Below are 11,333 nucleotides of genomic sequence, written 5' to 3'. Positions count from 1 at the left end.
CCCTATAGCACCAGGACCCTGCGGGCGTCCCCTGCAGCCCTGCCTCAGCTGATGACACCCCAAGTCTGAGAGGAGAAAGCAGGGACTCAGATTACGTTCGCCACGACGAGTGTAACATGGGAACTGGCTCTCCCTCAAGGACGGTTACAGCACCACTGGGACAGGCCAGCGCTCCACAAGTCAGGCACGTCCCGAGATACGGCACCAGGATGACGCCCTCCCGACTCCGGGACTAACACTGGCAGCTGGTCCCTTCATTCCGAAACATTGGTGCTCCGTGGCGCATTTTCGGAGCCAGCTACTCACTTGAGAATCACTTCCGGAACTCCTCGTATCCCAGAAGCAGATCATCTTTCATCTGAAGTTCGGTCACTCTCTGCCTCCGTTTCATTTTTGCCAGGTCGTAAGGAACCTGTTAGGTGTCAAACCATTCTGGCCATAATAGGAAAAAAATGAGAGCGAAACCTGACTTCTTAGAGAAAGCTCCAGCCCCCCACTGAGCAGCGCGGTGGCTTCTGCCAAGCCATTTAACCCGCCTGGACTGCTTCACCGGAACGCGGCGCCAACGTTCCAGAAGGCCTCCCGCGCCATCTGCAAAGGAAGGCGTCACCACTGCTCTCTGCTCCCGTGCGGAGCTGGGACGTTGCCGGCACCCTGTGATTCGCGGAACACGGAACTTTAAGGACTTACTTAGCTACCTGTTTAGGAGTCTGGCCACACAGTTAAATATTCTGACAGAATTCTAGATGATGCGACAGGTTCGGACCTTGTCCTGCTAAGAAGTCCGTGCTATTAACGTTTACGGCTCCTAAAACCCCAGGCCGTCCATGCGTTTGTATCAGGACTGAGACACTCCTCTCCCCACTCCTGTCAGGCGCTTCAGCGTCGTGGGCAGAGGCGTCATCAACCACGTGACAGGGAGGTCACCCTCTTCACAACACGCAGACGCCTGTGAAATAATCGAGGGAACGCCTGACTGCCCAACCCATGTCCGTGTCAAGTGTACACGAATTCAACACTCGGGTAAATGTAATAAATATGTGCTTTAAAAGTTCTCTTTTACTACGTCTGGGGAAAACGAGGTAGTGACCACGCTGACGGCCGGCCCTCAAAGGCCTTTCAAACAAGGAGGGAAGGGGGTACACATTGATACAGGCACTCCGAGAATGGGAACTTAAAACAGGAACATTTCTCCAGTAAAGCAAGATAGTGAAAAAAGTACAATTTTCATGGACAGGCTCTTCCAGCCAAGCAGAAGGTATTCGCATCACAATCCAACTTTTAACTGCGTGTCTGTGGGGCTTAAGAACGAGCTGTCTCCCGCACATGAAAAATACTGTCCAGCCGTCCAGGGAATACGTACCATTCAGTGCATCTGCAAAACCTCAAACTCAGCAGAGACTCTAAGTCCATCCTATGGAGTAGAAGTCAGAGATGTTTCCAAGAAGAAAAGGGGGGAAGGGGTGGCAGGAATAAGAAGGGGGGGGCGTCTGTCAGAGGGGAGGTGAAGGAATGAAGACACGACGGGAGGGTGTTCTTGGCGATGGAACTTTTGAAAATTTCTGAAGGGTTTGCAATTTCTGAGTCAGGCCGCCCTGAATTTAATCAGAGAAGTGCAGAGTCCCAGCGTGCTTGTCATCTGTGTGACATTTCCCGGGAGAATTAATAATGCTGATGAAAAAAAGCACCACCCCCCCGAGACGGGAACCGAGGTGTCCTTCCCTCTGACTGCGGGCCACTGGGGACACAGCGACAATTTCTAAAATGGCCAGCTCTGCCCCTTCACTCCTGCTCTAACCCTGATGCCCAAAGCCCACGAGTGGAGGGAAGCTGCCCTTCTGGAACCAGCCTTTTTCTCTGCTTCTCCCCGTGGGTTCCGTCTGTCCCCTCCCAGGGCTCCAAAGCCAGGAGCGTCCACAAGAGCCTACGGACCCAGGTGACAGCTGGACACGTGCTGGCTCACCTCTCACGTGTGCTGGTGTCATAAACAGCAGGCCTGCATCTACCAGATCGACGTCCTGGAAGAGCATCGACTCCTCTCCACTGTGAGCTGCCTCTGCACCGCTGTGGGGCGACGGGAAGCGGGGCCTCTGACGTCTCGCGGAGCGGACCACATCTACGTTACTCAGACTCCGCAGAGCGTGCGGCCACCTCCCTGAGCCGCAGTGGGACTCCCAGGCTGCAGCCAAATGAATCCTCCCCCAGTAAAATGACGCTGGGAGGTTCGGAACCAGCCGCCCCAGGACGTGCCACTGGGGCACGTGGACGGCTCTGAGATGAAGACAGTCAGGGGCAACACACTCAGGAAGAGCTTTTTACCTCCCCTTTAAGCGCCTAAAGGAGTTTAGACAGAAGACCGGGTCCAGGAAGAGCACCACCACCAGAGATAACCAGAACGAGGAGGCCGGGGAGGGGCCGGGCAGGGCCTGCTGTTCAGAGCCCCCCGTGTCCCACTGCCTCCGCCCGGCGCCCACACACGCGCTCCTCTCTCCTTCCCGTGCACGGCCTTCCTTCCCTCTGAGCCCCAGACCCCACTCTCTCCTCCTGAGCTCAGGACGGCCCCTAAGCCTCAGTGGCCTCACCGTCTGGAGCCTCTCATGTCTTTGTGGGGCTCTCGTACGTACAAAATGTTTTTCTCCCGTGAACCTGTCTTATGTCCATTTAACCAGCCAACGGACCTAGAAGAGAAGAAGGGAAAAGTTTTCCTCACTTACACCACCAAGAGACAGACGCCACACCCAGGGAGCGCAGCTCTGCTGCCGTGCCCACGAGGTGACGGGTGACCGAGGACACCCCACACTGTCCCTGGGACGCGGCAGACGTCCCACTAGCGGTTGAGTGTTTGAGACGTCACTTACTAGTTGGTGTGCCAACCCTATTCCAGACTAAGACAGGAAATGAGTCCGTTATTACCGGGAAGCGAATTTGTGCTGAACGAGGAAGAGCTTGCTCAAATGAAAGCTGGGAGACAGCGGTTTCTCCGCTGCTGGTGGTCTCCAAGGAGCCTGGGTGCCCCCGGACAAGGAGCAACAGGGGCGGGGCCTAGGCCTGAGCTCCGCAGCCCTGAACGCAGAACAGCGGCTTACTCGTGGGACGTACGCAGGCCTGGGGGCCGCGTCTGGCTGCCCCAGACCCTCGAGTTCGGAGCTCAGGGTTCAGTGGTGCAGCCCAGGGATAAGCGAGATGAAGAAAGAAGAGGGTGAGAAAGTTAGTTAAGTGGTTTAATCAGAGCCGTTTTCCAATTAACAAGCAGACCTAGGACAAAAGAGCTCCGACGTCTGCAGAACGACCGCACTTCCACTCTGAATGTCTTTTTATTTGTCAAGGTTTGCATCACACTTAAAAGGACTCAAAATGGAGTGATCGCCACTGTCACCCGTGTTCTTTGATGCAACCGATGAAACCCCTGAATGGATGTCACTGCAGCTTTGACGTCAGAAGTGGCCTGACGGGAAGTCCTCAGTCAGCAGCTGATCACAGGTGGCCCGAAGAAGAGACCCAAGACTGCAGTCGCGTTCTCGATGCTGCCACACCGGCGGCGGAGGACACTGGCTCCAAGCACACGATTAAGCCCACGACACCTTCTCACTGTGCGTGTAATTATCACGAGAGTGCGCTCACGTTGACCAGCGTGCTCCTGAAGGTTCTCTTTGTTCACTTAACACTTGCATAATAAACATGCAATGGAGTATTTCTTTTGAAGGTGTGTTTTTTCTTTTTGCAGTCTCTTTGTTCTCATACAAAGATTTCGTAAAGTTGCAACGTGGCATCAGAGCATGACGGAAATCGGAGCAGGAGCCCGTGGCGGGGGGGGGAGGTGAATGTGAGGAATGAGAAGAACCTCCTCTTGTCCTGAGACAGGCCACCTGCCTTTGCCAAAAGGTGCGCGCAAACTGCTTTTGTTACCCTCCCCCACTAAAGAAAAGCATGAAAGGAAAAAAACCCCAAAACCTCACCAAACCAGTCTAACTAAGGAAAAAGAAGGTGACATAAAGGAAATAAAGACGTTTTTCATGCACGTTTCTTCTGCATAGCTCAACCCACAGATAGTAAGGCACTATTTCTTTGTAACTGGTGTCCACGGCCGTCTGTGATGGCCGGGGCTCCCTTCAGGATGGGGAAATAAAGAGGCTGGATGAGTGTGGCGACCCCGCTGCCCTTCCACGTCCCGCAGCTCAAGGAGGTTCCGGAGTCTCAGAAGCAGACCTGTCTGTCTGGGTGACGCCTGAGCGCGCCCAGAGCTCCTCGCCGGTCTGTGTGTGAGTCCAGATTCTTCTTCAGTCTTTGTTCGCAAAGGAAACAGGCTAGGTGGGGGGAGAAGCCCGGTCGGGTCTTCGGGAACAGCTTCTCGGCCCCCAGAGAGCGCATCACGCCAGCAATTCGCAGAATCAGCAGGACGCTCCAAGGGAGCGGAGAGACAGAGAGTCGGAGAGACAGAGGCCAAGACAGCGAGAGAGCGCGTGGGTTTTCCGAGGCGGTCTGGGTCGGCGCTCAGTTCAGCTGGTCTTCGTACTGTTTCCGGAAACAATCCCCGGCTGGGAAGAACTCCCAGCACCTTTCCTGGTACATCTTCCAGACGTAAGATTCCTGTGAACGTAAAGGAAGAGGGTTAACGTCGTGTCGTTGCCCAGAATCTGTGTGTTACCACAAAACAGAAGACAGAAAGAAACTGAGATTTGTTACTATACATACTGTGTATGTGTAGTTGTGTATTACACACAGCTATGTAACTGGGGAAGCCCAGGTTCATTTAGGTAGTTCCTAACTACACCCAGCCTTGTTTGATCCCACAAATGAACAAATAACTGGGGGGCACAGCTCAGTGGTGGAGCACGTGCCTAGCATGCACGAGGGTCCTGGGTTCAATCCCCAGTCCCTCCTCCAAACAAACAAATAAACCTAATTACCACCCCACCAAAAACAAATCGTTAGTCTTCACCCTGACCATCATGTAATACTGATTAAAAAACACCATTTGCGACATGTTTTTGAGGGCTCCTTAAAACTATTATTTTCATTAATTATATCCTTCAAATTCAAACTATTGACAACTGAAATCTTTGTGGAGAGAATTTCAAACAGTTCAAGGAGAACCTTAAACATTTAATATGCAATAATTTTTAAACGACCATAACACTGTGGGGTTGAAGTTCGTTTGAAATCACCGGCTCCCTGATTAAGCAACCAAGCACGTTGTAATTACCAAAGCCCAGACCCAGCGTCCTCAGCTAAGAACAGCTTCATTTTTCACACGCAATCATCACCTGACTTTTTCTCCTCAGGCCACCCTCGCACCCTCACGCAGGACCACAGGGAGTTTGTACTAAGACACCGTGACCACTAAGAGGCCTGAGAGCAAGTCCACCTCTTAACGCCCCGCGCCCTCCCTTGGTTCCAATGTGCAGAGACTCTCAGCATTTCTTCCAGAGGATGACACGCAGTCACTGTCTACCTACCTGTCCTGTGTGCTCTGTTTCGTCTTTGTTTATGAGATACATCAGGAAAAACCTGCAGATACAGAGGCAGGAGTCAGCAATGGGCTGTCTGGGAGGATCAGCAGGAGCAGGCCCTTCTGGTCCTGCTGCGGGCTCACTCCTCGTGGCAGAGCAAAGGCATGGGTCACACCTGCGGGGCAGGCAATGCCACGGGGACCAAAAGCTTAACCTTCTTTAACATAGGTTTTCAAAGGGGCTAAAACGTGTGCAGACCAAGCTCTGCCTCCCGGGAGCTGCGTGACGACAGGCCGGAGCCAGACCCGGCTGGGCTGCTGCTCTCGCGGGGCAGGGATCACAGTCCGCGTGTGGAAACAGAGACTAACGGGGTTACAGCCGCTCCTGAGGAAGAAAAACCACGAGCCTGGGGTCTCTGCCTCCAGGAGGTGCAAGAAGCCTGAGGCCAACGGTAAAGAGAGGGGCTCCCCGCTGCTCTCCAGTGCCGGGTGGGGGGCGCACTCACAGGTAATTGGCCAGGTTGTGCTCCTGCAGGGTGTGGGTCTCGAAGCCGTGCGGCACGGTGTCGAAGTAATCGTTGCCTATCCCACAGATGAAGCACTTGGTCTAGAAGACAAAGGCAAGCATGGGAAGGTCAGGGTTCGGACGGCAACGGAGAATGAAAACAGCGCTCACCACTCAGGGCAGCTGCTGGGCTTGGTCTGCGTGAAGCCATCCCAGGAGGCCAAGCCAAGCACGGAACACCGACTGGACTCCTGCGCCGCCAGCCCGGCGGGCCCTGCGTTTACAGGGCGTAGGGACCGGCGGCTCGCAGGGAGCACAGGGGCAGAGAGCGTCCAGGATGATGACGGCGGAAAAGCCACGCCTCCTCCCTCCCTTCTCCGGCCTAAGTGAGAACGCCTCAGCGTGGCAATCACTCTGGTCGGGATGCTGACTCCAGTCACAAGGCAGGACTGATGTGAACTTGGTACCCATCCTAGCCAAGTCTGGTGACCAAGAGGGTTGGGGGGCACCCACCCTTCCATCTGGGGAGGACCAGCCAATCCCAGCTGTGAGGAGTTGGGTCAACGACTCGAAGCACACAGCTCACCAGCAGACATGTATGCGCAGATGGCTTCCCCCCGACAGGAGCCGGGGGCCTGCTCCCCTCGCCTCCTCCCCATCCCAGCCCCGCCCTCTCCCCACCAGGTCTGCATCTGCAGCTGTACCAACACCTGGGAGGAGCCAGGCCCCCGTCCTGTCAGGAGCATTTCCTGTGGACCAATCCAGACAAACTCAAAGACTGTCCTCCAGCGGCCCCCGACGCTCACCTTCCCCGCCAAGGAGAAGCTGTTTAATGGCGTCAGAGGTAGGTTTATGGCCCTAGATACCAGGGTCCAGGGTCAAGGTGATGAAGAGAATTTAGCGCTCCCCTGCCTTCTTGATCGACAGCCGCCGACCCAGAAAGGCTCCACCCAGCAGTCTGGTCCTCACACCACTCAGTGTCCCAGAGAAACAGCGTCACGCCTGGCGGCTCTTCCCAGGAAGCTGCCCTTCCCCGTGTGACCTCTCTCGGGTCCTCTGGGTGTAACAGGGCCGCCACGCTTCCCTCTGTCTAGGGACCCTCTGTCCCATCCCCACCGGCTCCACACTCGGCACCCTCTGCCTCTGGCCAGTTGCTACGCTCTTTTCATGCGGCTCTGAAGTACTGCTTGACTCCATCCGACTCCCGCATCCTCCTGAGTGAAGCCTCAAATCTCCTACCGGGAAAATGCTGACGGCCGCTTCCCTGCCCTGGTCAAGCCAGTGTCTAGCTCACGCCCGTGTTTCAACCTGCAGTTACCTTTTTAAAATGTAAATCTGATCACCTCACTGCCCTGCTTGAACCCTCTCCGGTGTCCTAGCCTCTTGGTCACGCTGTACATTTCTCAGATGGTGACAAGGCTCTCTGTTAGCTGGCCTCCCTCTCCAGCCCCACTATCAGAATGCAATGCTTCCAGGAGAGAATCTGCGCATCAAACTCCCTAAGATCAGGGCCTTGGTATACAGACCCTCAGGTGGTGACGCTCTCCCGGAACCCACATGAGCAGTGCCCTGGAGATGTGCATGGTAGGGCGCGGCGGGGCAGGGCGATGGCCCAAAGTGGCCTGCTGTGCCATCTCTCAAACCCACACTCTGCGAGCTCCAGGCCTCCGCGTGGGCCTGAGAACTCCCCTGGCCACCCCGGAGGAGACGAGCTGCCAGCCCCAGCCACCCTGGCACTCGGTGACCCTCCTCCGAGGGGCTCGTCGCGCTGCTACGTGACCGCCTGCTGACTCAGCTGTCGTTGGGGTGAAGCCCTCACTGTGAAGGGGTGCTCTTCCCGCTCCCTGAGCAACGAAGCACTGATGGTGCGTGTGGACCGGGCAGCACCGCTCACCGCCAGGTACTGGCCGAGCGAGAGCAGACCAGGGAAGCCCGCGTGCTCACGTCCCGCGCCCGTGTGCCCGGCCTGGTTCTCTGACAGAGGCAGCGGGACAGGGCGTGTGCACCGCCACCACGCAAGCGCAGACAAGCGGAGACTCACCTCCATGTCTTCCTTGACCTGCTCCTGCTGGTCTCTCAGTTCCCCGAACGCATCAATGATCAAACCTAGGGTTAAACAAAGGCAGGCTTTAATCTGCATCAAGCGGAGAACGATGAAGCTCACGGCCCCACGGCCAGACCCTCCAAGGAGCAGCCGCCGCCCAGCACAGCGAAGAGCTCAGGACGTCCGAGTCGTGGGGACAGACTGGGCCCCCGACCAGGGTGGCTGCAGCTCCTCTTTGGGGCAGACATACCAGCGGCTCCTGGGGCACAGGCTGCCTGATGGCGGGTTGACGTGTCGTGACAGAGCAGAAGGACCTTCGGGGGGTCACCCTGGCACCAACAGCCAGTGCGTTCGCACCTGCTTCGTGCCAAGAAGGAGCCGCTGAGATGTATGGTTGTCAGGAACAGAGAGCGCCACTAAGGACGTCTCCAAGTCCTTACTTGCAAATCCAGTGTGACCACATTAACCGTGTGGAATCTGCCTCCGATCATTCTTTTCTCAAGTCCCTCATGAATAAACCTTCCCTAACGTTACTAACAGTGTCAGTCGGCACCGAAAGGCTCGGGGCCTCTCTCTCCTGTGACCTGCCAGCTGAACGCTTTCTTCCAAGTGTTTTATGACTTTTCCCTCTTAGAAAACACATTATTGCTATGCTGAATACAGACATAAAGGGAGGATTATGGACCCTTTAAACCTGTTCACGTACTTTACTGAAAAAAAGTGCCATTTTATGCCCATGGGACTTAGAGGATAATGTCACGTTGGTAGATGTTTAAATCGTGCCAGGATAAATGTGCAGGCAGAAAAAAGACAACAGGAGTGATTTTTCTAAGGGAAAAGAGTTAACGTGGAATAAAAGGAGGGCGAACCCCTACCCGACTCCAAGTCACCCTGGAGTACAGGAAGCACCCTGGTCAGCGTGGCACCGGGGTGGCCGTGGGCCTGGGTGCGGACCTGAGGGCGTGGACCCCAGCACTGACGCTTCTCAGCTGGGAACATCGGCCACGTTCCTCAGACTTACCAGACTCGGCTTCCTCTAATGAGAGTACCACCACCAGCTCACAGGGCCCCTGACAGACGTCATTTTTAAAGAACTCCCTCCCACAGCCCACGGCTCAGAGATGTATGCACTTTCCACGTGGCAGACCCAGAGAGGTTAGGCGGCTCCCCACCCCGGGTTGTGAACAGTCAGCAGGGCTGGGATCAAGCCCCGGAAAGGGCTCTTTCCATGACGTCACTTGAAGGGCGGCCAAAGAAACTGTCCCCCGTCCCCTCTGAACCAGGGCCCCCTGCATCTTTGTTGTTCCTTCTTACACGTTTCAATCGAAGAAACACTGAAAGGAAATGCTCTCCTTGGCTTTTCGAGAGAACACTCGCCGCTCTGACCCTACCTTCAGTGTTGGCTCCAAGGCCAGACCGCCTTGAGCTCGGACGAGGATGCCGCTCACCTTGGATGATGGCCAAGAGGATGACGATCACGAAGAAGAAGAAGGTGATGTCGAAGATGATGCGGTAGATCTCGTACTCGTCGCCCGCGGGGTCCTCGATCTCGTCGCCGATGCCCCCGCCAGCACGCACCCCGACATACATGTGGAACATGTAGCACTGGGGAAGAGAGAGGTGGGGTCACTCCCGGGGGCCCACCGCCCCCATTCACGCTCAGCACACCTAAGACTCGCTCTGGTTCCGAATCTTCGCTCTGGATGATGCGAATCTCTCGTTCTGTACCACCCCTTTCTGTTTCAGTATCTGTAACTGTGATGCAAACGCTCGGCTCTTCCATTCTGCTGCCTTTTATAAACACAGCTCCACGCGTACACTTGGCTTAGCGCCTTCTGTCACACTTGGCAGGAAATGAAGATCATCTCAGGAGCATCTGGCAGAAGGTAATCCCACTGCAGTCACAGGAGGGGCCACAGAACGGTACCGAATTGCATTGTTTACGTTTTTTTGAGCACAACAGACCAAGAAATGGGGAAGTAGACGCCCATCGTGTAACAAGACGGAAAGTTAGCAATTAAGCGAGAAAAAGCCAGACACACTAGCACTCGCTGTGCTCTCATCTGTCGTATGTGGAATGTGACGCCAATTTTTTTTTTTTTTTTTTTTTTACTTTAAGGTCTAGAACAAAGAAGAGAAAAGGGAGAGGCAGGGAGGAGATAGCAGCTCATTGCTTAAACTCTGAAACATTAAAGCGACCAATGAAATGTGCAGCCGCAAGTGTCCACAGCAGGAAAAAGGGGCTCAGTAAAGTGCGTCTGGGGCGGGTTCCTCTGCTCGTCACCAACCACGTTTCAGGCCAGACACTCCTTGCTGAGGGGGTCTGTCTCATGCATGCCACAGTATTGCAGGAGGACCTCTGGCCTCTGTGCCCCAGGTGCCGACAGCACCCTGCCCCGCAGACAATCAAACGTGTCTGTAGACACTGACAAGCGTCCTCTGGGGGACAGGATCACGACTGGTGGAGAACCACTGGCTTAAGCATATGGGGCTTTACCTTTATTCGAGATGAATCCACACTTCCCACACCAGGCCCCCTGACTTCCCCGCCTTTCCCCACCTAAGCTGATCCTTTACTGCCCCCCGAAGCATCCCTCCACCCTGCTCACGCCTCCTCCAAACACAGCACTCCTGATCTGAGACTTCTGCTTGCCTGCTCTGTCCCTGCAGACCTTCCCGTGCTCTTCCCTCTGGAACCTCAGCCAGGAACCCCCTCCGTGAGCTCTCCTTAGACCGTTCCAGACACTCGGATTCACCCCTCAGAAAAACAGAAGCTTGCCGTCTGCCATCACGAAGGCGCCACAGCCTCGAGACAGCATCTTCACTCAGAGACACCTCACCCCCCGCCGCCGGTTTTCTCCTCCATTTCTGGTCACCTCTTCTCAGCCCCCTCGGCCAGGGCATCCCCACCTCCCTGTTCCTTCAGGAACTCCTGCCCAGTGGGGTGCTTCAACTTTTACTTTCTTTTACGACACTTCCTCGGGGAACTTTTCCAGTCTCATACTAAAGTACCATCTGCGCTAATTGCCTCAAAACACCGCTCTTTACATCCTGGGTCTCTTCGCTGAATTCCGGCCAACTTACTTCTTACTTGATACTTTGTGATCTATCTGACCCACCAGAACTGGTCCCATTAGGAGACGAAGCACTGTGGCCCCTGCTCTACCGTCAGTGCTGAGACAATGTCCAGCCCACGGCAGGTGCTCAAAAGCCACCTGTGGGATGAACCCGGGGGAAAAGCGACGACTGGTCAGCTGCTCTCATGGCGACTGGACGCCTCAACCCAGACCTCAGGTCCTCAGATCACGCTAAGAGCACAAAGTTCAGGTGAAGAA

The 11,333-nt window shown here is 55.3% G+C and overlaps 1 protein-coding gene across 8 annotated transcripts in view; it reads right to left on the bottom strand.

Annotated features, from left to right (window-relative positions):
- Nucleotides 1-3,207: 3,207 nt before the first annotated feature.
- Nucleotides 3,208-11,333, bottom strand: part of RYR2 (ryanodine receptor 2) — a 543,025-nt gene continuing 534,899 nt past the window's right edge. For all 8 annotated transcript variants that reach the window (XM_074373272.1, XM_074373273.1, XM_074373274.1 and 5 more), the window contains 5 exons: nt 9,447-9,603; nt 7,996-8,060; nt 5,956-6,056; nt 5,457-5,508; nt 3,208-4,587 (listed from right to left, as the gene is read on the bottom strand). In XM_074373272.1, coding sequence (XP_074229373.1) covers nt 4,492-4,587; nt 5,457-5,508; nt 5,956-6,056; nt 7,996-8,060; nt 9,447-9,603 — 471 coding nt within the window. In that variant the 3' untranslated portion in view covers nt 3,208-4,491. The remainder of the gene's footprint in view (nt 4,588-5,456; nt 5,509-5,955; nt 6,057-7,995; nt 8,061-9,446; nt 9,604-11,333) is intronic.

This window comes from Camelus bactrianus, chromosome 11 (genome assembly GCF_048773025.1).
Source record: "Camelus bactrianus isolate YW-2024 breed Bactrian camel chromosome 11, ASM4877302v1, whole genome shotgun sequence".
Classification (NCBI taxonomy): Eukaryota; Metazoa; Chordata; class Mammalia; order Artiodactyla; family Camelidae; genus Camelus; species Camelus bactrianus.
Note: the sequence above shows the minus strand (reverse complement) of the source record. Positions and strands in the feature narration are given on the sequence as shown.